Source organism: Triturus cristatus, chromosome 2_2 (genome assembly GCF_964204655.1).
Source record: "Triturus cristatus chromosome 2_2, aTriCri1.1, whole genome shotgun sequence".
NCBI classification, from domain to species: domain Eukaryota; kingdom Metazoa; phylum Chordata; class Amphibia; order Caudata; family Salamandridae; genus Triturus; species Triturus cristatus.
The window spans coordinates 282,543,245-282,570,396 of NC_140582.1; the positions used below are offsets into that span (position 1 = coordinate 282,543,245).

At 43.3% G+C, this 27,152-nt stretch overlaps 2 protein-coding genes across 2 annotated transcripts in view; one reads left to right on the plus strand and one right to left on the minus strand.

The window, feature by feature from the left end:
- Positions 1 to 27,152, plus strand: part of LINGO2 (leucine rich repeat and Ig domain containing 2) — a 3,888,832-nt gene that overhangs the window by 1,394,622 nt on the left and 2,467,058 nt on the right. The window lies entirely within an intron of this gene.
- On the minus strand, positions 6,874 to 8,421 carry LOC146862147 (endogenous retrovirus group PABLB member 1 Env polyprotein-like). Its single transcript, XM_085643228.1, has one exon. It carries the CDS (start codon positions 8,419 to 8,421, stop codon positions 6,874 to 6,876), a length of 1,548 nt encoding a protein of 515 aa, XP_085499354.1.

Below are 27,152 nucleotides of genomic sequence, written 5' to 3' on the forward strand. Positions count from 1 at the left end.
GGCCCCTGGACACATGCGAGAGATTTTTTTTTTTTTTGCAGCTACCTAATCAACAAATCCCTTTATTTCCAGACAGCTCAAGAGTGCACGGCACTCCCGAAAGTTTGCCTGAGATCAGTTTTAAAGAAATTGTACAAAGTCCTCTTGCAAATATTGCTTTAATTGCCCATTTGATGTGACTTTAATTAAGCAGTCTGAACCTGCCTGTCAGTTGCACAGACAGACATGATGAAAAGAGATACCATGCCTTTGTTGTCAGATTGTTTTGATAAGTGTTTACTGTCAGGGCTCGACAAGAGCTGAGGCGACGCCTGACAGTTGTGGCAGTTTGTGATTAGTGAAGGTGTCCCGCCTCTACCCGCCCCCAAATTAATTTCAGCTCCATTTTGTGCTTGTTTTCATTAATCTTCTGCAAGAATCCAGCACCTAATTCGAGACTCCTCGCGGTGCACAGAGGCCTGACTGCAAGTAGAATATTGTGAAAAGAGGGCTGGCGAGAGAGATTCACCAAGGATTTGGAGCGAGTTTTAATTAACTTCCCGGAGCTCTAGTCACATTGAAATGAGAAATTTACAGCAATACAACCCAAGACATGCCCTGGTAATCCTCTTTACAGTAATATGATCGCCAATTCATCAAAGACCGTCGACGCTGTGTAATGCGTTTGGAATAATGAGATTAGTGGGTGGTGTACACCAAGTTCCATGTGCAACATTAAAATCTAACTCTTTATATTCGAGGGGACATTTTTAAATGTTTATAACCCATACTCTGAAAACAAATCAGTATATAAGGCTAACAGAGCACCACCTGGCGCAGAATACACTTCGATTTGCATTTTTAACCCGTTCCGTGCTCATGACGGAACCACTCCGTCATGAGCCACGGGCGCCGTGTGCTCATGACGGAGTTATTCCGTCATACTGCTGCCTTTGGCGGCCGCTCCGCCCACGCGGCGCTAATTCCCCGCCTGTGCGGGTGATTAGCGCAGTGGGCGGAGTCGTGACGGAACCACTCCGTCATGAGCACAGCTCGCCCGTGACTCATGACGGAGTGGTTCCGTCATGAGCACAGCGGCGCCGCACTGCCCCTAAACTCCCCAGCGCCGCGACGGAATTCGTGCCGCGGCGAAGGGGTTAAAGAACTTTGCACAACCGAACATTCTGAAATGGCCCATTATTGTCACCACCATTATTATATGAGACTTTTTAATTTTTACACGAATGGTGCTTCTTTTTCCTGAATTACGTACGTCTTGGTCTTATTATCCTGAATGTTATCAGTCATGGCTGGATTCGACATACGATATCTACGTTTCTAAAGCGCATTCTGGTAGATGTAGTCTTCTGCCTCAATTTCACTTTGTAGTTCAAGTACATTTTCTTTGTTTCTGTCAATATTTACAAAGGCCAGACATTTCCTCACACATTCTGCTCATGCTCAGTTAATCATAACCAAACATTACCATATGTATGTAAAAATGTATCTTGATTGTTGTCTGAGAAAGTGGTTACAGCAACTGCAGAAGGTATCTCATCAAAGCTGTTTATAGGGCATCATGTTAGGATTCTCCTATAACAAGAATGCCCATGAAACACGTCAGATTTCTGAACATTGCAAGCAATCACTCAGATTGATGACATTACTAAAACTGAATATGTACTGGAAACACCAAGTCAGTGAAACTGATATAAAATACTGTATATACCAAGGTACATTGCAGGACGACTACAAATTCGCCTGGGCAGTGACCTACAGGGGGTAAATATATTTGTTTATAGTTATCTGCCTGGGCAATAGCTTACTCCAGACTTATAAAAATTACTGACTTGAGATAGTTATGAAGCTGCATTTTGGACGCATCCAATTTGAAAGAAAATTCTCCTTCAATTGTAGCAGCACCTGTTATATTGTTCACCTTGTCTTTGTTAAATTATAGTTTTCTCCCAACGAGGTTATGTCAGTGCTATATCAAGACATTAAATGAGTATGGCTTGCAATTAGCATTCCTGCAACAATGTCCTTATGGTTCTAATAGTAATGGTTTTAACACAATTTAAGTGTCCGCTCGATGTGGATGCCCTTCATACTTAGATGACCCTTAATATTACTGACTCGCCAGAGTGGATTCAAAGGTCTGGCCATGATGTGTGCCTGTGTATTCTTTGGGAGTGAAAGGGTGAGGGGTTGGGGAAGATGACCTGTAAAGGTGTAATCAGTTAGTTAATTCTCAGAGTCATATCACTTAACTAGTCTACTAGGAGCCACTCTAGCTCCTTGGACCTCAGTCAAAGAAAAGTAGTTTCATATTTATATGTTTTGTAGACACGAAGGACAAAGAATATATTTACATGGACTGAATGATGAACAGATTAGTGTGAAGTTTCCATATCTTCCCTTTGCAGGCAGTGTTGCTCTACTACGCGGCAGTGCGAAGGTGGCATCAGCAATGTCTGTGGGTTGTGTAGCAGAACATTGAAGTCGAAAACATTGAATTATAAAAATATAAACTCCAAAATATTACCTAACACCATATCTTCATGGAAAGTTTATACAGGTGAGTATAGATTTACTATTAGTAACAACACATCTAGGTACCGTGACAGTATCTTCCATAATCTGGAATCCACCTGGCCTTTTTTCCCTGCTCGGTCATTCATTGCTACCCTCAAACATGCCAGAAACACGTATCATGAAGCCAACTCCAAAGGCAAACAAGAATTCCATTTGGGTCAAACCCAAGTGCTAGCAACTGTTCTCAAGAACTTTTCAAGACAGTCAAGTAATTTGTCAGCCTCAATTGCGCCACTGCCACCATACCACCCAAGCAAAAATGCTGCAAATCCATAGGCTCCGTATCAAGATGGTCCAAGAATTCCACAACAATGTAGTCAACTCCTTCTCAGACACTCAATCCATTGTAAATACTGCTCAGCTTTTCCACTTCTTATTCACCAACAAAGATCAAATAGCATTTCTAATAAAGAGCCTAAAAGTGAGCAATAATCCAGATTAACCTTGCGCAACCAATAGTGCCACGTCATATTTCTTCTCCATTTATGAACAAAGGCCTACAATGTGAAGAGGTTCACACCCAGGTAAACAGTCACTCCTGAAAACCACGTTCCTCGATCCAGCAGATCCCATTGAACATTGACCCACTGCGGGCCTCCACTGGGTTTCCAAAATTATTGAAAAATATGCCACCTCACAAATCCAAACCCACCTTAATTCCATTGATATCGATGATCCTCAGCAGTCAAGCTTTTGATCCGTCATGGTACTGTTGAATGTGTGGAGTGCTATCTTCCAAATGTCGAGCAAGTGATTGGTCTGCATGCTGATCCTTCTTTACTTGTCTGCCAAATTTAAAACAGTGGATCGAAACATCCTTTTGCACCATCTACAATCTGTAGCCCACATCTCTAACCTCTCCCTTCTTTGGGTTCAAATCCTTCACCAAGGGATGCTCCCAGGTACTCATACTAGGAGAGCTCACTTCACTTCCAATCCCAGTAACTTGTGAAGTCACCCATGTTTCCCCTCCACTTTAACATGTGTGTCAAACCTATCATGGATCTTATACATTCCTCCCACTTTCATTTGCACTTCTAAGCTGTACACACACACCACTATTCTTGAGAGTACAGGCTCCACAAAATATTCTGAGCTTGTTTCAAATGGTTGCTAAGTTACTGAAGCTTGGATGGACCAAACCAGTAATCAACTCAGTGACTTTGAGACTGAAATGTTGGTATTATAATCCCCACCATCTCCTCAAACAGACTGATTCCCAATATACCACACACACCATGTTTGGGGGTTATGTTTCCATCAACAGTTGGACGAGAAAGCAAGAAACCCTCGGGGAGGCCAACCTCAGCTTTAACTTACAATTTAGCAGTGGTTAAGTCGCTCTTCGACTAATTTAAACCGCTCATGAGGACTCTCCCAGTTATTCACAAAACTCATTGCCCAGGCTCTCTCACTAACTCCTGTCTCGACAAATGTAACTCTATACTACAGTTTACCAGTCCATCACATCAACAGACTCTAACAAGCATAAAATACCCTGAGTCCACCGCATACACGGATGGAAAAAACACCAACAGGTTGTAACATGGAGGAAAACTCCACTGGCTTCAGTTAAAATAGAATCATCTTCAAAATCCTATGCCTTACCTTTAAAATCATAATTGGTCAGGTCCCTTTTACCAATAAAGAAGAAATGTAATGTACACCCCAGCCAGACCCCTCCCTTCCACCAAGGTCAGCATCCCCCTTTCACCCAAATCAATTTGCAAATCCAGAGGATATTGGCCCTGCCTGTAGAGCAGCCTCCCGCTTTACCTGCATCCCTCCAATAACCTCCTCTCCCTCTGAAAACATTCCTAAACCTATTTAATGAAATCTAAACTTATCTATATAAACTTAACTTAAAGATGTAGTGGTTTTAGATGTTATGGAGTTGATATTTTGTGGGTCGATTTTACAGACTTCATAATGAAGTATTACCCCTCGTCCCGGAACCTTTTATGTTTGGAAGATGCTGTTCCTTTAAGGTTTTGATCTTATTTGCAGATATGATCCCCTAATACTGCATTGGCAAATGAAGAAAATCAACACAAATGGAGTCGGTACAAAAAAGTCACAAAAGTTATTTTAAGCTGCCTAGCCTCTAGCAGTCTCTGGCGTTTCTTTGCTATCAATGCAGAATGTTACGCATTTGAACTACTCTCTGTGGAATTGCCGGGCTGGTGGAAAGATGATTCCCTTAAGAAGTTTTCTGCACAATCCCCGGAACAATGCTTCATTAAGCTTTACAAATTAGAAAATCCTCGTTCCCTTCTCTGCGGTCATACGTTTCCAAGTCCTCAGCGGTTTCACCTTGTTCAGCCACGTGTTTAAAGTACTGTACCTGTCTACTAACAGCAGCTTCGGTGCAGTAAACTGCTGGATTAAATAATGGGCTCGGAAAGCTAGAGAAAGGAGAAAAAAACACAAAAAAAGGGAAAATCTCACAGAAAGAGAAAAAAAATGATATTGCACAAAAAGCAAAGGATTTCTAGCTGGTAGCTAATTTATATACCAATGAAAAGTCCTTTTTTGATTAATGCTCTTAGCACGGCTAAAGGCAGTCCGATTATCCAACATAGGTTGTATCACAATTACTATAATGCGATCTTGCTGTTTGTGATGCATTTTCAATGTAATGTTTCACAGCGGAAAGGACAAAATAAGCATACGAAGCATCAGTGGGACCTAGCAAAAAGGGTGATGAGCAAATAAAAGGGTGGTGTACATAGCAGATCTCAATGTTTGGCTCGGAGCTGTCAAATGTATAGGTTAGCAAAGACTTACAGTATTTTATTTATTTTATTTTTATCTATTTGAGTTTTATATAGTGCTGGCTAGACCCGGAGGCATCAGAGCGCTTTACATAAGGATCCACAAAATTAAAGAATTACATCAGTTACAAGTTACATCATTTACAAGAAAAACATTTCAAGAGCGTCGGAAGACAAAATAAATGGAGCTTAGAAGGGAAAGGGGGTGGGGTAAAGGTGTAGGAGGGAGAAAGAATGGAGATAGGTTGGATGGAGAGACGAAGGAAAGTCTGCCCAAAGTCCGGCTGGGTAGGTGACGGCCGAGGGGGAAGTCCATAGCCTATCTCCTCTATAGCTATCAGGTCGCTCCACCTGGCCTCAGTCAAGCGGCTAGGTCTCAATGAGGAAACAATTAGAGAGCAAAGAGGAAGGATAAATGGAGCGTAAAGGAGAAAGTGGGTGAAGTAAAGGGGTAGAAGGAAGAGTATGACGGAGAGACGAAGTAAGGTCTGGCCAATGTCGGCTGGGTAGGGGACGGTCGAAGGGGTAGCCCACAGCTCATCTCCTCTATAGCTATCAAGTAGCTCCACCGGGCATCGGCCAAAAAGCTTGAAGGACTGGGCTATTCTAAGGCCCAGCGGTGCCAGGGGACAACACCTGAAACCTTCGTGGGTTACCTGTTCCGGCGTACCAAACACAGAGACTCGGGACACTTCCGGCGGCGTCAAAGATCAGCGTTTATTTACTGCAGGGATACAGAAATCGCAAGAAGTACACAACGTGTAGGTTCTGGGAGACTGCTTCAAATTGCACAAGTGGATCGCTCCTTTTATACACATTTTGATCATAGAACAACATGGCAGACAAAGGTTACAGTTTAGTTCACACAGTAAACTTCAAAAGGGTCGCATTCATGTTTCAGAAACCCGGAATACAATTTCAGCTTCATTGCCGGTTCCCAACTGTAAAAGCAGATCATCCCCACATTAAGCACATTCCATTCTGGCTGTAAACACATTAAGAGGAAGGACAGAAACAGATGCAAAGGAAGAACAAGGATGCACAACAGATTAGAAACGAGTGTAGAGGGTAATAACGGAAACCAGATCGCAGAATCAAAGACCTCGTGACTAATGCAAGCATGACTGAAACAATAGACCAGTACGGCAAGATGAGCCCTGAGCGGGGCCATCTGCCTCTGCCGTGTCATTTCCCTCATCATAAAAGACACCCTCAAAGGAACACGTGTCCTCCGTGAAAGCTTGGGAATCCCAGGGTCACAAAGCGGACAAGGTCCGTTCGCTGGCTACTTGAGGGCAAGAGACAAAATGGATGCCGCTTCTAAAATGGAACCCGGAGGTTCGAATGGACATACCTAGAAATGAGACGATCCGTACATAGCAGCGTAGCGAAAACGCGTACACCCACTAAACTCGCCATTTGCGGTTCGCTGATACCAGACTCGTCCATATTCAAAACACCCAAAAGTGTCGTTCCAATTCACACGGAACCTCAGACGCTCCTTTTGCCCTCATGTAGGCAAGCACTAATCGAGATCAGAGTCGATTTCGATATTCATCAGATCGTTCAGCTGTTGCTGGAACATCATTCTATCCATCAATGTCTCCTTGGTAACAGATGGCCGTCTTATACACGCTGTAGCACAAAGACTACATAAGGCAGGACCACACTGCACACAAAGACAACACGTGAATAGGAACGTTACAACGACCCCTACAATCATCAGAATCTTCCAACCCCAAGTGGATAGCAGGCCCCAGAACCATCCTAGAAGTGTCCAATTACCCTCGTCCACGTGTATGGACTCAGAAATTTTATGCAACTTCGAGATGGCTTGGTAAACAGTTGGAGCGTTGTCAGGAATGAAAATGCAACAGCTCGAATGGATAACTTTGCACACACCACCTCTATCTGCAAGAACAACATCGAGAACCATACGGTTCTGTAACGTCATAAGTCTATCCGCCTGCAGTTCTGCTGTTAAATTACCAAGAGCGCTCGCAGTTATGTTAGCAGTCATCTCTACCACACGGGTCAACTGTCTCAGGTTTCTACTATTTACCATAGGTCCCCAAAACGGCAAGAAACCCTTAAAGAAGTCTCCTGCTTCTTGACCAGCAGTGTCCTCTTCGCTAATAACGCCTCTCACAACTCTAGTCTTGTGATAGTCCGAGGCAACTGAAAAGGTCGGTGGTAAAAGATTCGCGATATAACAAGTTCCCGAGAAGTCACGGGGCAACCATGTATATGCACGTTCATAACATACGAAATAGGTACCCTTGGCAGTCAGAAAAACAGGGGAAGAGAGCATCGGGAGAACATACGTATCAGTGCAAGCACTGTTCCCGAGTTGCGCTCTCGGATTTCGACCAAGACCCTTCAAGCAGAAATTACCGAGGTGGGGTACGATCCATATTGGAGACGAGCTCTTGAGCTGTCTATCACCCACTGACGTACTATACTCAGCTTCACTCAGGTCCTTATAGGCTTGCACCTCTTCATCTGGAATAAGCGATGCATCAAAAACATCTCTATCTAAATCCGCAATCGCTATTGCCAAAGGCTTGTGGTATGGACGAGGACCAAAGTTTGCAGAGCGTGGCTCTCGACTGGGGTAGGAATCCAGTGCACTACGGAACATAGTTTGGAATGCTCGTGCTGACCCTTGGGAGCTATACGGAAGAACCAAATACGGAATACCCCTATCCATGGTATGTGGCATTAACCCACACACCCAACAGTTGGTAGTGTTCATCACCAACTGATGCTGATGTAGGAGCTGAACGAAGGAGTTATTCATGAATTCCGCACGTCTAACCTGTTCATGTTGTGGCAGAAGGTGAAAGGAATGTGGTGAAACAGTGGTAGTAGAACTCAGTTTAGGAGAAAGAGTAGGTGAAATGGAAGGCAACAGCGACTGTATTCCGAAATACACTCCACCCACCAATAGCAGAGATACAGTCAGAAATAACAGAAGTACCTGAAACAAAAAACCCTTCGTTCGTACAATCTTGTGCAATTTTGATTTTTGCGCCGACATCCTTTCTACTTCCAACAGCTTAGAGAACGCCATCCTCTAAAAACCGTCCGTACGTACTTGACGCACTTCGTTCTGAGTAGCGATTATCAATTCCCAGGAGTTCCCAGGAGTCGATAAAAAGTAACCAACCTAGTGTCAGAAACCTGCTAAACAGAAAGGAGTACCCGCACGGCCCTACGGTTAACCCGGATGATAGGTTTTCCCAAAACACGCAGCTTAATACAAATCTCTTCAGCTGTGAAAAACATACATAAAACTCAAAAATGCAGAAAAGGATGTAATTGTTCGTAATGTTCTTGGCAACGGGAAAGGAAAAATATAAGGAACATTTTATTAGTCTCTATTACGTGGACGAAGAAAATATCGATCTCTTCTAGGTCGAGTCTGCTCGTCAAACAATTGTTCAGCTGGTAAAACAGTGTTCAGTCGATTGGATGGTGATTCAGACCTCGAATTCTCTTCAACTGACGACTCAACAGGTGTGTCTGACTGCGATGGCAATGAATTGTCTCTTACAGGCTGGGCATCGCTGAACGGCACAAAACATACAGGAGTCTCAGTTTCCGTTGCCGCTATACCAGTTCTCACCCAACCATCGGTCGGGAGAGGGATCGGCACCTTTTTGGTATGGCCGGCGTGTACCCAATTCTTTCTGCCTTCCAACCAAACTGCAGTCCTCGTCGCCAACAGCACCTGGTAGGGTCCCACGAATCTCGGCTCCAGGTTATGCTTTCGACCAAAATTTCGGGTAACAACCCAGTCGCCTGGTTGGAGCCGATGTCCAGGACCCTCTGTCTGTGCTGGCAAAGCTTCTAAGACCTGTTGATGAATAGACCTTAGTTTAATAGTCAGATCATGAAGATAATCAATTAGCATTGGATACTCAAGACTATCAAAGGCCTTAGGTCTCGGGACTCCCCAAATATTTGCAGGGCGGCCGAACACAATCTCATAGGGTCTGAGCCCTACTCGAGAGTGCACGGTCGCTCTGGTCGATAAGAGAGCCAGAGGCAAGGCATCAGGCCATGACAAACCAGTCGTAGCCTGTATCTTTGCAAGTTTCAGCTTCAGAGTGCCATTGTACCCCTCAACTAGACCCGCTGCCTGGGGATGATTGGCACTATGGAATTTCTGTCGAATTCCAAGGCCCTTATACACACTCTGCATCACACTTCCCACAAACTCGCTTCCATTATCTGACCACACAATCCTTGGCATTCCATACCGTGGAAAGTATTCCTTCAGTAGGACTTTCGCTGTGGACAGAGCAGTATTATCCTTAAGAGGATAGGCCTCGATCCATCTGGAGAACGCACAAACCACAACCAAAACGTACTTCAGATTGTTGCATCTCTCCATATGGATGAAGTCCAGTTGGATAACCTCAAAAGGACAGGCAGGAGGAGCAAAATGACCAGGTGGTGTGGGGGTGCCCTTCCCAGGATTATGCATCAAACACACCATACAGTTTTTAACCACCCTTTCAGCACACTTACCAATACCATCATTCCTCCATACTGGGGACAATAACTTACATATACCTTTCGCACTAATGTGTGACAACCCATGAGCCATAGTCACGACAGCTAATACATACGCATCCGGTAACATCCACCTCTGCCGTTCAGTCAAATCAACCCAACATCCATGCATGTCCAACTTGCCCGTACTTTCTTTCCACTTGGTTCTTTCAGTTTCAGTGGCCTCATTCTGAATTGATTTCACACTCTCAACAGTGTCTTCACACATACCAGTCTCCGTCGGCCATCTCACTGATCCCGCAACATACATTCGGGTTGCAAGATTCTTGGCCGTTTCCTTAGCAATCTCATCGGCAAATGCATTACCACGACCAACATCTTCCGTAACCTTTTGATGTGCACTACATTTAACAATCGCTACCTGTTTAGGCAATGTAAGTGCATCCAAAAGATCATTCACGAGCTGCCCGTGTTGGATCTTCGTATCATGCGATGTCATAAATCCTCTTTCTCTCCACAATCGCCCAAAACTATGCGCAACACCGAATGCATACTGACTGTCGGTGAACACATTCACTCGTTTTCCTTTAGACAAAACACACGCTCTTGTTAACGCAATCAATTCTGCTGCTTGCGCTGAATTCTGACTCAATCTCGCGGTTTCCACAACCGTGCTCAATGTCACTACAGCATATGCAGTTGTCACATCACCATTCGGCAATTTAAAGCACGAACCATCCACATACAGAGTGCCATCAGGATCTGCCAACGGAGTGTTTTTCAGGTCTACACGACCCTTCGTTTCTTCCTCAGTTCGTAAATAACAATCATGTGGTGGTACACCATCTAGTTCCATGTTAATCGGCAACAATGTCGCCGGATTCAGCACATTACAACGCTTGATCTGTATATGACTTGCCAAAAGCGTCAACTCATACCCGGACAACCTTGCACTCGTAGCAGTAGGGAAAGGAGCCGATAAAGGAGGATGGACAATCTGTGGCACAAGGGGATTCAGAAGAACAGGAGGAACGGCAGGCTGACCAGCAGCCGCCAGAACAACAGGTTGAGGAACAGGAGGAATCACCGGACCCACAATATCTGGAGCATAGGGAGGTGGTGATTTCAAGAGATAAGATAATAGGGGATCCTCTATCACCTCCTCGCCAGGTTTATCAGAAACAGACGGTAATGCCGGATAACATCTATCCACCGCCATATGATGAAGTCGAGCGCTAACTTCCTGCTCCTTCTCATCTTTATCCCGCTGATACTGTTCTGCATTTTGCATCACCGTAATAACACCTTCTCTCTTATTTTTCTTTATCTGTTTGATTTCTTTCTGCTTGGCCTCTTTGCGCCATAACCGAAAGGAATCAAACATGGCCGGCCTAGCCTTCCTTTTAAACAATTTAGCTTCAAGATTATCTAGGATTGCAGTTTCGAAACTACCATGTGATGGCCAACTAAGAACACCATCATTTTTAGTGTAACGGATCCAATAGTCATTATACACAATAGGACCCACGCCATGGCGACTATAGAGCTCATAAATTGGAGTTCCAACCGGAGGTATCGGGCATGAATCCTCTAGTCGGGAATCCGTGCTGCAACATTTAAGGAAACCAAACAAAGTACTACGGCCAGGCATCGTGCACACTAACCGAGCTTACAAACTTCAAGGGCTATCGAATAACAATGTCCTCGCAAAAATGCAAGACCCTCGGTTTTTGGCAATTGCAATCGTCAAATAAAACCCAACAACTAAGAACCAACAACTAAGAACCACAAATGCAATGGAACCATGCAAACAACCAAGTTAAACCAAGAACTCTGGGAGCGACCCACAAATACTTAACTGAAAGAGCAATGGCGTCACCAGGAAGGCCCGTCTATCGTCTCGCCGTACAAAGGACTACGCCAGGCGCCAAAACAGGTCGACAGTCAGGGTATCAGCCCGTCGCAGCCGTCAGGAGGCGGGAATCTTCGCGGGAAAAGTCTTCGGGCCACTTATTTCGACAACTGGATCGATGAAGCGGGGTGCACCTTCCCTCGGAGATTTCACACGAAGTTCCTCACGATCGTCGGGCTTGGACCGGTACCGCTGATGTCGCTCCACGTTGGGCGCCAACTGAAGGACTGGGCTATTCTAAGGCCCAGCGGTGCCAGGGGACAACACCTGAAACCTTCGTGGGTTACCTGTTCCGGCGTACCAAACACAGAGACTCGGGACACTTCCGGCGGCGTCAAAGATCAGCGTTTATTTACTGCAGGGATACAGAAATCGCAAGAAGTACACAACGTGTAGGTTCTGGGAGACTGCTTCAAATTGCACAAGTGGATCGCTCCTTTTATACACATTTTGATCATAGAACAACATGGCAGACAAAGGTTACAGTTTAGTTCACACAGTAAACTTCAAAAGGGTCGCATTCATGTTTCAGAAACCCGGAATACAATTTCAGCTTCATTGCCGGTTCCCAACTGTAAAAGCAGATCATCCCCACATTAAGCACATTCCATTCTGGCTGTAAACACATTAAGAGGAAGGACAGAAACAGATGCAAAGGAAGAACAAGGATGCACAACAGATTCGAAACGAGTGTAGAGGGTAATAACGGAAACCAGATCGCAGAATCAAAGACCTTGTGACTAATGCAAGCATGACTGAAACAATAGACCAGTACGGCAAGATGAGCCCTGAGCGGGGCCATCTGCCTCTGCCGTGTCATTTCCCTCATCATAAAAGACACCCTCAAAGGAACACGTGTCCTCCGTGAAAGCTTGGGAATCCCAGGGTCACAAAGCGGACAAGGTCCGTTCGCTGGCTACTTGAGGACAAGAGACAAAATGGATGCCGCATCTAAAATGGAACCCGGAGGTTCGAATGGACATACCTAGAAATGAGACGATCCGTACATAGCAGCGTAGCGAAAACGCGTACACCCACTAAACTCGCCATTTGCGGTTCGCTGATACCAGACTCGTCCATATTCAAAACACCCAAAAGTGTCGTTCCAATTCACACGGAACCTCAAGCAAGGTCACCACGGTCAGAGATAGGTTCAAGATTTCTTATCCTGTAGGGTAGGCCGGATGGGGGAGTGTCCGAGGTCTGGTCTAAGTCTGTTTTTATCTCAGAGGAGTAGCACGACGTGGTAGGGAACATTGTGGCAGCCATTTTGGGGTCACGCAAGGGATTAACAGGGAGGGTTTAAAAACTTGCTTGCCAAAAAATAATGGTGGCCCTCATGCCCCTCATTACAGACCTGACCTTGGGGAGCATTCAAAGTAGCTATGAGTTTACATACTCCCAAAAGTACCAACTCCGGAAAAAGATATCTTAGTGAACTGAGCACCTTCAAAGGGATTACCTGTCGTAATTGAGGCAAAAGCCATCAGATTTGATTGAGTGAAGACCATGAAGTAGGTCAATAAAAACGACTATAATTTTCAGTATTTTAAGATGAGGCAGTTTGTGGTGTGATAAAAAAAGTTTTTTTTCTTAAGAAATAATTATATGTAACTTTGTAATATAATTGTATGGATCTGGTAATCTGAATATGTATTAAAAAAAAACACCAAATAGCGGGTTGCCAAGATCTATCCTGGCAATTTGCTTACCACTGCAGTCTAACAACATGAAAACAACATAGCATAAAATTCAGTGTTTGTGTTAAAAGATGAAACTAAAGGCAATAGATTAAATAATATACAACAAGGGGCGTAAGCCAGCAAAATGGTTTGCTGCTGGCGTAAGACGTGTTTGAGTTTAAATGCTAGCTCAGCCGTTCTCCTCATTAGTTTACAGCGTTTATAAACAGCATAAACTGTTGTATAAAGGGCAATGTAAATTATAAGTTATTAATATTGTTTCTTCAGAGTATATGTAGGAAATGCATAAACTTTGATACTACCCATTAATGACATTGACAAGAAATTGACCTTTTCAACTAGTGACATGTACAATTAACTAAAGGATTGTTATGTAACAACACTAAATGAATTTATTCTGGCGATTGATATCAAAATAGTATGTATAGTGCACATAAGCAGACATCAACAAGTTAATGTATCATCAAGCAGAAACGAAACTATGCAACATTTGCTTCAGACAATTCATAATGTCGTTCAAATTGATCAATATTTATCACTACATTCAACATAAAGTGCACGCATTTCCCAATATTGCGTCTAGTGCAGATGAGACATCAAATGGGAAGACTTTTTTTATTTTACTCAACATATACTGCAGTATGAAAATCTTGGGCCATCCTTGCAGGGACTTGATCTGCCTCATAGATTGCAGGGTCTTGAGAGGGAGTGCCTCAGATTACATTATGAGTGAATAAACATAGTCAAAACTCAAGAACACACAATTTACTAAAGACTTCAACTCTGAGTAGAATGTATTAGAACCTGTGTACTGTGATATTAATTTCACAAGATAATAAAATACATTCCAGCCTTTTAGGCCATTGGGGCACAGGGCAATCAGGAGCTTTTGGGACTCAGCCATCTGCCATTGATGGCCCTGGGTCCATCTACTGTGATTCTACAAACTGGGTCAAGTATAACTCCTTCAGCAATTAACTCTTAGTGTTAGCAGTCACAGGCTTCTCAGGGAGGTAGCGTGGGGAGTGCCAACCCAGCAATCAATAGTCAACTAGCAGAATAGTAACTAATTATCAAACCCAGTGCTTTACTTTAAAAAAAGAAAAGTCATTTATCCTCCACACATGATAAATGCAATAATATACAGGAACTGATAGCAGATGCAACAAAACACATTGGGAAATGGGTTACTGCTCCTTAGAGTCTGGCCTCCATGTCCTCCTACGCGGGTGTCCCGTCTATTGTGCGGTGTTCCAGGCCTCCATTACTTGCATAATTCATGTACCACACAAGTTACATAAACAAACACGGTTTATATACACTTGGATTGTTAGGACTAGAATCAGGGTTACAGCATAGAAGTTGAACTTTATATGAGAGGGCCTGGAGGCCACAACTCCAATGACAGATAAAAAAAAGTCTTGTAACAACTATGGGGCAGATTTATGAGCTCCTTGCGCCTCATTTACGCCGCCGTTGCGTCCCTTTTGTGACGCAGCGGCGGCGCAAATCCTGCGCCATGCTGCGGGATATTTACAACGTGACACATCTGGCAGATGCGTCACGTTATAAAGCCCTGCGCCACATGTAGGCGTTCTGGAGCAGTGGGGGGGGCGTTCCGGCGCAGGAACGTCTCCTAAAAGTGGCTGAGTGAAATCTACAAGATTTCACTCAGTCACTTTTAAGGCCATGCTGCGTCAAAACCCTGCGCCTGCTTGAAGCAGGCGAAAGGATTGACGCAGCATGTAAGGGATAGGGCACCCCCGAGCCTTGCTGGAGGTGCGTCACGCTTGCGACGCAACTCCAGCAATGCGCCGCCTTTCCGACAGGAGATGCGTCACGCATCTGCCCATCCGAGTGCCACGGTGCGCCGCATTGTAAATGCGGCGCATCAATGGTGGCGCACGGGTGGGCAGATGCGTCGCAACTCTTCTGGCGCATCTCTGCTGATTAGCAGAGATGCGCCAGACGTCATAAATCTGCCCCTATGGATTTACAAAACACAATAGGTGGCCACCACCTCACTAGGTGCTAAACCCATGACAGGGGCAGTAGTCCTCTGCCAGTAAAACGAGGGCATGCTTGGTGCACCCCCCAGGTCACAGGACATGTCCAGGAGCTCCCTCATGTTAATGGACAAGCCTATGACTGAGCATCTGCTACTAGTGCTGAAATAAAAAAAACAAGCTACCAGATACCCGCAGACAAGGACTCAGCGCAGGGGAACATGGCTGTGCAGAGGTTAGTTAGTTGAACCTATTAATACTGGATTCTGAGCAATGAACCCTATTAAAGTAAGCTTAACACAGACAATAAAGTCACTTCTAACTTGTTTCCAGGTATATTCATATTTAGGCCCCCACAGGACCTGGATTTGCGAATGGTCTTTCTGGTGCTCATTTTCTGGCACGTAGTTGCACTCCAGGTTTGAAATGAAATGATGTGCTTATATTAATTTCTTACAATTTCTGGAGCACTTCATATATTACGAGTGTTTTGTTTGGCAAACGTTACACTGAGTAAAGTGTAGCACAATCATACTTAGACAGAATTTCTGTATTATTGTATCGCAATTAAATTTGGATGTTACTTATTAGACGAGTAAATCATGTTTTTTCATGAAATAGCCCTCGTTACTGAACAACATAGAAAGAGCACTTGTTCTCAACTGGCAATGAGAACATGGTGGCCTTTGCTTCAGTTTTTACCTTCAATGAAAGCAGAACTGTGATTTCATAAATTAAGTAGATGGAAAACAACATGGAGGGGATATTATTGTACATGTTAGACTAAAACCTCACCCTTCACCCAGAAAAACAAAAGAGTTGCTATATTGTTGGAAGAGTGTCTTTTTCTTTACAAATGTGTAAAGAACAAATGCTTGAGGTATTAAAGGCTGTAGCAGTGTACTATCCTGGATCTATTTGGTTGGAGCGAGCTGAACCTGAAATCTTGAAACAATGTCTGCAAAACAGAAAAGCTACTGAATGTTCTGTTTTCCTCTCTGCTCCATTGACTCTTTCCAGGGAACATTGGCTATGGTGGCTAGAAAGAGGCAGCCCATTTTCTACTGCACACTTGGGCACGTTTTTAATGCTATGTTGTCTGACATGAGTCATTGCATCTGTTTACCTAAGTAAAATGCGGATATTAATGCCGGTAACGCGTGATTACCCACTGGCATGTTTCCCGAACATCATTGGTTGTGTTGACTACACTCATATTCCCAACCTGCCTCTGCAAGCCAGAGAGCAGGTTTTTCCAAAATAAGTGTTTGATGAACTCAGTGAACATGGCAGATATTTGCAATGCAGATTTGGTGATAACACGTTGCTATGCTAATTTCTTCTGTTATACATAATTAATTTATTTTACAGAGTAGCGGCATACACCATACCCCAATGACACGAGAGAATAGCAAATGGTGCATTGGGTAAGCAGTCATATTTCACTTCCTGCTTTATAGACTATCTGGATCCACGCCTGACTTTCAGGACAAGTACTGCCTACCTTCCATTAGCCTTGAAGCTCTCTGTTTTATTTTTTAAGTAAACTGCACCTGATTTGTGAATGATCATTTGGCATCTTCGGTGCTCTCAGTTATAGAACACTCTCGACCTTGAGCTACCTACGTCTTTTCCTGCAGTAACTCTGCCAGTTCTTTCCTCTTCAGTTTTTTTCCCCTCTAAAGTAATATATCTATTTTTTACATTCTCGTGCATTCCACTTGAGTGTCCACGCTTTCCTAAAAAATGCTTTTATGCATGGCATTCTTTACAGCCTAGATAAGAGACCTACACAATTTGGGTTCATTGGCATTACATCAAACACAAAATGTTCAATTTCTCTGAAAAAGTTGTCTTCTGCATACTCTATGGCATGAAAGAAAAGGGCGATCAAATAATGAAATATATGCACCATAAAGAATATAGCTGGATGTGTTTCTTTCCTCCAAACAACAGAAAATACTGGGAGCCCTCAGTCTAACACAAAACCTTCACAGTGCATGTGTCAATTTCTTGCAGAGACTGGATTCTGTCTTAAGCACAATTCTCCACATAGCACATATCCTGAAACATCACCACAAATGGAAACATAAATCAATGGGCCTGATTCACAAAGGTATACTTGCACGATTGTGTAAGTTTACTTTTTTGGGGTATTCATAAAACTGTTATTTAACAGTAATTTTACAACAGCGCAGACTCCTCAGTCGGGGTGGAGAACTCCACACATAAAAAGATAGGGCAAGCCTATCTTCTATGTGCAGAGTTGTCCACCCCATCTGCGGACCCTCCGTGGTCGTAAAGATAGGCCTGTCCTATCTTTTTATGTGCGGAGTTCTCCACCTTGTTTGTGGACTCTCTGCAGTCGTGAAGATAGGCCTGTCCTATCTTTTTATGTGCGGAGTTCTCCATCCTGTTTGTGGACTCTCTGCAGTCGTAAAGATAGGCCTGTCCTATCTCTTTATTTGCGGAGTTCTCCACCCTGTTTGTGGACTCTCTGCAGTCGTAAAGATAGGCCTGTCCTATCTTTTTATGTGCGGAGTTCTCCACCCTGACTGCAGAGTTTCTGCAGAAGTAAAGTTACTACTAAATCACAGCTTTGTGCATGCCAAAAAAGAGTAAACTTACACAAATATTTAAATATACCTTTGTGAATCAGGACTAATATGTCTTACATTCCCCCAACAGCTTAGCAATGGCTAAGACCACATAAGGCATACACCTATTGGAGACTCAGGGGTACTTTCAGTAATACTGAGGAAGAGAAAGGACCTCAAAGCTTGAGAGTAAAGTTTTCAAAACCTCCCAATCATCCCTACAAATCTCAACCCTCATCTTTTGAAAGTTGGGAATTTTCAAGAAATCTATTTTATGTTCTAATCCTATGAAATCTTCAAAACATTCTTATGATAATGTATTCAGTAACTATTCCTCAGGTAAACTACTTGCATGCAGTGGAAACTGTTCTCATGGAAAGTGCCCTGTTACCTCTGAGTCTAGTTATATATAAACCTGCATAAATACATAAATAAAATACACGTATTACACATGGGAAAATATGCAATTTACCCCACTCCTAGCCAGGATTGCACCACTTTAAACAAAAAAATGTCAATTATAATCATATGGTGGTTTCAAAACTTCGTAAAAGAACCACCAGTCTTTTTAGATCAAAGCATAAACAAGCAGTTCCAAAGGTTCATTTTACATTAATTCATAGCATATGGCTACATTAACATAGTCTACTGACCCACCAATACATATGCCGATTGTTGATGTTCCTGTATAGATTGAATCACACGCCATAGAGGCACAAGAGGGGTCCATGACTATCAAAAGTCATTACACACTATAGTATGACAATCCTCAACATAGTGATTGAGTGTTGGACCTGACATCCTTGGCGTGGTTTTCCCCTAACCTTTCCGCCTTCAGACCTCCCATTTTTGCTGAGTTTCAGAAGAAGGTTGCAATTTTTCATCTTGATGCAGGACATTAAAGTCTTTATTACTTCAGAAATGAAACACCTGGAGTCGCTCCTTTACTGTTATAGAGACTAACCATCACAAAAGGAGCTAAGGGTAAGCGTACCACTGGCATGGGTTCTTTTGTAACATTCCTGTCCCTCTGCCTTCCAACCAAAGTCCTCGCCCTATGGTGCTAAAATTAATTATCTGTATAATTAATGCATCAACTAAATCTCTGGTCTACGTACCACCAATCCTAGAAATGAAGCGTACTCCAAGTCATGGTGTTGACTCTGAAGTGTTTTGATGTTCTGCATTGAAGGGTGGTATGCACTTCGGATACTCCAATAAATGGAGAGAGACTGAAAAGGAACCCAAAGTAGAAAGAATAGGAATCCATGGTGTACCTGTTCCAAGGGAGCCGTGCAGGGCCGGCTTTAGGTTGGTGCGACAAGTACAGCCCCACATTGTACTGAGCGCTGTGAGGTGCTGTGTTTAGCAATAACTTATGAGTTGAAGGGCACCTGGTGCAGAGTTCTGTGTTTGTCCAGCAGTTTTCTGACAACAATAAAAATGTCAAGATAACTCTAGTTAGTAATGTTCCTGAAGGAGAGAGATTGGAGTTCCATACAGTGCCAGTTTTGACTCATTACAAAGTAGCATAAAGGGTCAATATACCAGAGATTCAAGAAGCGGGTAGCAGAAGCCTTATGAAGAAAAAACAGTTCACAAATATAATTGTGAAGTATGTGCAGGGAAGAAAAACGAAGAAAGTCTCACTATGAGTATATGAGGTTCCCTTCTGGCGTCCTGTTAACCAATTATGAAGGACACTGATACATGGCTAGATCTGGGATTTCTCTTTGAAACCTGATGTTTACATCTTAGGCATTGAGTTATGTGGGTTCATCTCTTACTCTACCCCTTACTTAAGAAACCAGCTTCTCACACCAATATATTTGAAACGAAAATATCTTGAAAGAAGAGCTCCTGGATAATAATATACAGCATTCGATCTGACATACAAAGCTTCCATCCTGCACCAATATTTCCAGCATTTACTCTCTCCAGCATTTTATTTATTATTATTTCATCTATTGTGTTTTGCATATACGAGTGTTCTGCATAGTTCAAGAATGGAGTGATAAAGCATAGTCTTAACAGCAATGCACAATGTAATATGCAATCATAAGATGAAGTGGCTCCCAAAAAAGAGATAGATGTTATGTGATGAACGCATCGTAAAGCATTCCAGCATGCTAATGCCAATCCACAGAGATGCTGTGCAGTGTTGTTTTTCCTCATTCTTTCCGTTTCTTTGTTGCTGTCAATTGGCATAACCTTCTGACCGTATTTACCAATCTAATTATGCAGAGTTCTATAACCAATCCCAGACACAGTGGCCGTTACTGTGCTGTACAGATGTGAATATGATGTACATTTAAGTCAAAGACTTAGGCCATGCGTGAAATGTCATGGTGGGTAGCATAGAGCTGTATAGAGGTATAAAGAAGCATATTTAGATGTATAAGAACGTAGGAGTGTGGCTGAATAATTGTGTGCTGGGCATCACCCATGCCTCGGCAAGGTACAATACATTACGCCATTTCGCTCTCTGTGAGACCTCTGAGTAGGGCATTGCTGTAGTTCTGAATAGATAATACTTGCTTCTCAGTTGTTCATTATGTGAAGTATGTTGTCAATGACCTAAAAGTTGGCTTTATCATTGGCTAAGCTTTCCCCAGTGGTAAGAGGCCTGTTACACCTGGCATCCTTGATGTATTTCTCCCCTAACTTTTGCCTTCATTCCTCCTATTTTGATGACTGTTTTTGTTGGCTTTAGGACTCTGTGCTCTTTACCATTGCTAACCCATGCTAAAGTGCTTGTGCTCTCTCTTTAAAGCATGGTAGAATTGGCTTACACCCAATTACCCTATTTAATTTACTTGTAAGTCTCTAGTAAAGTGGTACTTCATGTGCCCCTGATCCAGAAACGCTACTAGTGGGTCTGCAGCACTCTTTGTGCCACCCACTTAAGTGACCCTTTAAACATGTCTCAGATCTACCACTGCAGCCTTTGTTTGCAGTTTGAAACTGCCATTTCAACCTAACAAAATAAAACGTTTGCCAAGACCATTTCTACCTTTTTACTACATTTAAGTCCCCCCCTAGGAAAGTCCCTGAACTGCTCAGAGGGCAGGGTGCAGTGTATTTTAAAAGTACGTTTTTCGTGTTTGAAATTGCTAAAAAAGATACTGTGGATGCTCTCTTTCGCTGCCCAAAAGACAGTTATCCAGGCCATGATTCCAGCAAGGCTAGATTACGGCAACATTCTGTATCTACAGGCATACAAGGCCACAACAAGATGCTTGCAAGTGGTCCAGAAGTCTTCTGCCAGACTTCTGTTTCGACTACAAAGACAGGCTTTTGTGTCTGGCCTCATTCACAACCTTCATTGGCTTGCAGAGGACAGGCGAATCCAGTTTAAGGCTCAATGCTTTATGCTTAAAGTCCACTCACATACTGGTCCATGGTTCATACAAGAGCTGGTGGTGCCCTACCAGCCCTCTCGTGTCCTGCGCTCGAGTAGTCAATCCCTTTATACAGTCCCCAGAATCAAACACACCTGAATGGGTGGCTGTTCCTTCTCCTCTCTGGATCCCAAGTTATGGAATACTCTCACCGAGTCTCTGAGAAGCTGTATGCCCCTAACCACTTTTTGCACAAACTTGAAAACGTGGTTGTTTTAATCAGTCTTCGTCCACAGTGCCCTACCTGCCACTAATGCGCTGAAAATCCCTTTGTGGGAAGCTATGCGCCATAGATCGTAATAATAATGTTCTGGTAGTGAAAAACCCCTAAATTCGTTTTTCACTACTGCAAGGATAACATTGGTGTTACAATATTACATTTAATAAGCTGTAAGTTCCAATTGGGTGCAAGCAGACAAGTCAAGTTTGGTGCCTAAAGACTTGTTATTAAATGTTCTCTCTAATGGTAAAGTCGGATTTGTAATCACAATTCTGAAAATGCTTTTTTTAGAAAGTTGGAATTTTCTAATCATTTGGTGCCTCCAACCTGATTCTTGGTCATATGGCTAAGTATAGCTTCCAGACAGTGAGACGAAGGGAAGATAGGCATTGACAGGATGGACCACTGAGTTAACGACTAGGAGGTGCTTCACCTACCACACTTGCACATCATGAAGGCTTTGCCCAAGCACTCTCACACAGGGTTAACATTGGCCTTTTGTGACCCCATACAAGCCGGGGTCAGGACAGGTCCCACACCTCGGAGTGTGGAAACCTTTAGAAACTTTCTTCACTTCAAAGTGGGCATCAGTTATAAATATTGGACCTCAGACCCCCACTTTTCAGTACCAGTCTGAACATGTGGACTCTGCGAGGAAGAAGGACTGCTGTGCTGCTGAAAGCACGGCCACTCTGCTGTACTGCTGCTCTAAAGGACTGCTGCCCTCTTGCCTGTGTGAGAAGGACCGGAACTGCATCTCTGAAACCAGGACGCCTGAGTGGCTCCAAGGGCATTGCTTGCTGGCATCCTTATCAGAAGCCTCAGTGACATAACAGGCTTCGAACAATCTTAAACCCAGCACCTGAACTCTGCCGTCTGGGAGTCCTGCCCTCCCAAGTGGGGTCATCGTAGTGCTGGACCTTTGGAAGTGAGCCTGAAGGTACTCTGCTAGCCTATCTGTGGATTTAGCACAACCGACTCATCTCCTCCACATTGTGGTGCATCTCCCACAGAATGGCTGCATCGCCTCTGCTGCTCGACAGATCACTCTTGGATCCAACGCATCGCCTCTGCTGCCTGGACTTACATGACACTAGGATACCGCATTACCTACAGCGTACCCTTGGCATCGCAGCTGTGTGGCGTATTTCCTAGAGAGGACCTTGCCACACCCAACACAGCCAGCTGGAACTGCTGCAGAGCAATGCATCTTCACACAATGACATCGCCTCACCAATCACAGCTTCCTGAAATTGCCACCGCACAACGCATCTCCTCGCCCGGAATTCGCATCACTTTTGCTGCGTGATGCATCCACAATGCTGAACTCTCTTCGCATCCAAGTTTAAGGTACTAGGTTCAGCGGGCCTAAGTGGGTCCCTGTAGTTGACTTACGATTTATCACAGTCAGCCTGAACTTGTGACTTTGTCCCGGTGAGGCGCGACAAGATGACCACAGCTGGCGCTTGCAGCATTTTGCCACTATTCTCACTTACATCTTTAAAATTACATATGTTCAGTTCTACTGGATTTTTGTTGTTTTGGTGTGGATATATCTATTAAAATGTACCGTATTTTTCAAAATTTGGAGAGGGATTTTCGTTGTGTTTTTACTTTATTACTGCTTGAGGTGCTGCATAAATACACATTGCCTCTAACTTAAGACAGACTGTTTCGTGCCAAGGTACCAAATGGTTGAACACAGGTTAATTTGAATTTGCTTGTGACTTCACCCTGACTAAGACTGCATTCCCCCCCCCCCCTTCAACCAGTAATTCAATTTCTTACAAGACCTAAAAAGAAAAGCGAGATGTTGAGATCTGCAGTGTTCCTGCTTGGCTTTTTCTGATAGGTGTAACCAGTCCAGAATTTGGGTGCATTGAAAGTACTCCTTGTTCCAGTGAGGATATGATAATTGTTTTCAAACATGGGTGGATGCAAACATTGAAAAGCTGATTTGTCTAGAGGTGATGTATTGGCACCCCTGGGAAACCCAATGATTTGAGTGAGGAGAAATATTTTTGGTATCTCCCAAATTGCTGCTGTAGTGAATTTGTGGATCTGTAGCAAGATTTTCAGGTTCAGGCGTTTCTCTATCTTATTTTCTCTCAGTAGTTAGAAGAACACATTCTTGCAATTTTTATTTTAAGATGAGATCTATGTACATTTTGCTCAGTTAAAACATATGCACAGTGAACAGAGTCAGTGGTCTAAAATTGTGGCATCTATCTGGGATATTGAACTTTAGCAGAGTTGCATATGCTCTGTTAAAGTTTTTTAACATAGAGGTCCACAAAATAGCGAGCAGTCTTTCTTTCCTACAGTGATGTCTGCCATTTTGCATTGTAATAAGAGATGGTAAGCTTATTTTCTACCCAGATATTTGTATCTGGAAATTGTTTAATATCACTTCCAGTCATCCTTGTTGCCTACTGCATGTATTGGAGGTTTACATTACAAATGGGAGTTTGAGTCAATGTGTGATGATGTGGTTGTATATTGTGTCTGTCTCTGTACAGGGTAAAAGGGTATTTAACCCTTTTACCACGGCGGAATTTCCGCCGCTGTGCGTCACCTTTGATGAGTGATCGGGGTCACGTCGGCCAACGGACGTGTGCAGCACTACGGAGGTAGTGTGCGCGACGGCCGTTGGCCGACAGAAGCACGCAACGGGTTAAAACAAACTTTGGGTCGGATTTACCAAAGTGTCACCCAACACAGCAGCCAAAAATGCTACCCTGCATTGCTTGAAGAGGGACCAAGCATGCGGACACAATATCTACATAGATATGGCCCTTTCCTATCCTCACATGGTGCAGGATTTTGCTGCTGAGCACTACACATGCATCTTTCCACTATAGTGCAAAGACGTGAGTGTGTGAGTCTAGCATAGGTTTTGTACTGGAAGGCTTCCCTTCCAGTACAAAATACTATGCATAGACAACTTTTAAAGCTTCCTGCTTTGTGTGCATGCTTTACAGTGCAGCACACATGCAAAGTCAAAAAAGACTGGAGAAATGAAAACTTTTCTCCTTTTAACGCCTGATTTCATGTGGCGTTACTTTTTTAAGCAAAACCCTGTTACATGTTTTGGGTAGATAGGGTTTTGCATCAAAAACCATTGGTGGTTGCATAGGAATGCCCATGTACCACCCATTGAAGGCCCCACTGGCCTGAGAATAATTCATGCATTCCAACTATAACCTTTTTATTGTTGCAGTAGATTCCTTAAGTGAGACAGTGTGGGTCCCATGTGCACTGTGACACAGGACTCTAGATCTTATTCATTGACAAGACCTAAGTAGTTTGAAACCGGTGTGGGCTGCTTGTGTCCCGTCTGGATGGACCTGCTGTTTCAGTTCAGCTGAACAGCTCCTATTGGAGCAGGCCCAAGACTGATTTGCAAATGGCCGGTCTCTGTCTAGAATGTCATAGTGGGGAAAACAATGGGGGATTGAATGCATCCATTGTATACGTTTAATTCAAGCATTACAACATAATTTTGTTATTGTTGCATTAAGAGAAATCATAGCATGACAGAGTTTAAAATCATGGAATGCTGTTGAACAGGTATTTGTGCAGGCCACAGAGTGAGCACATGCGACTAGGGAGACAGCGCTGCCCTCTCATCTTCTCCAAAGTGTCTACTGTAAGGGTGCCTGCCACATGGTGTAGGGATGTTTAAAAACATCCATTTCCCAATGGCACCTTGCGCAGAGGGACTTTTCCGCCCGCCGCACAAGCTGCCATTGGGAAATGGATGTTTCCGACCGTTCATAGGGCGGTGGCATACAAATCTGGAGGTCGGAACCGTCGACCTATGGTCGGTCGGTCCCAGACTGCTACGGTGACATCATAATAAGGCCCTCCATTGCAGCACGAGGTACCTAGTTTGCAGCAGAAGCCACTCCATGTTTGGCCTTAGGTGCAGAACCATGCCTGTTTGCATCAAAATGTCTGTGGAAACAGCAGGGTGACACATTTGTTGTATCTGGACCTTATGATTAGCGAACAGCTGGCATAATTGAGGGCAAGCCTCGCTTTGCAGTACACCATATAATGCAAATTACTATAGTGGCATGAAAAGAGTGACAAATATTGCCAACGGAAGAGGTACATAAATCAACGTGCCATACATTGGCTTTCCAGTCTGTCTCCTCTGAAAAACTACTTTTGCATGTTCCTTCCGGAGTCCTGTAAAATGAATACGAATATGTACCTATTACCATCTATTTGCAGGTGTACATCTCTCATGCCCAGCATAGCCTTCCACTTCCATGCATCACCCGAACGGAATCTATGCGGTTATAGATTCATGATAACAAGACAGGGTTACCATGCAGATCTTGACTGTGGCTTTTTTAATATTGACCCAAAGTATAAAACCCAATTAGCTACAAACCTGAAGGAGATAACAGGATTAGACATCTCTATAGAAGGCAACTGTCTATATGGACCACACTAATACTTAACATTCTCATATTATAACTTTTATTTTGTACTATGGTTAGGGGCAGGGGAAATTTAAATTACACTGGAGGTTTTCAAGTATTTTTAGAAAGTTTTCTTTATGCTTGTTGTGTGAAATTCACAAAATTACGCCATTATGTCATGTTGAGGAAACATGCACTATTATCTGTTTAATTTTACAGCAAGTACATGGGGATAACACGAACGGACAGAACACAAGCAGCTGTTGCTTGTGTCACTTGTGCTTTTGTGGTTTTTTTAGTGTAAAGAGCATCTTCTGCTTATGCATTTTACGCTGAAATATAGCTCTAAATGATGGATTTGCATTTCGTGTAATTATGAATAATTTTCACAAAAATCCACGTAATTACGTGAATGCAAATTGTGAGAATTTAGTACAACTCTAATTATAGTATTGGGAAAAATGAATGTGTCCGTATGCAAGGTGACTGGTGCTCATGTAATGCGCTCTGATACCTTCAGGTCTAGTTCGCGCTATGTAAATCTCCACAAATAAAACCAAGAGAATCAAACACCTACTCCTGGGAGTCTGTGAGTATCACATATTTCTTTGTTAATTCAATGGCAGTCGGAATTTAGCTCTGAATGTTGAAGAAAACCAACAGGAAAACATTTGTGACTATGGTTTGTGAAGGAACATCAAGTGTGGCGGTAGCTGAACCTATGTACAGAAATAGAACCATTATGAAATGTACCGCATAGGTAAACCACTTCCTTAAGGCCATTTGATTCTAATGTGTTTGTTGCCATGGTTTCATAAATACACTTTAAAGATGCCAGGACAAGAGTGTCTTCATGACCTTGCATCTGATGCTACTGCATAGCAACTGAACATTGGCGTGCTCTTATATCAAGCAGATCTTACCACATGTGTTTACAATTATTGTAAGTCTTGTGTAGAAAGGGGCAACAGAGGAGCTGAGATAATCCCTGGTTCCAATCAGGAGGAAGTG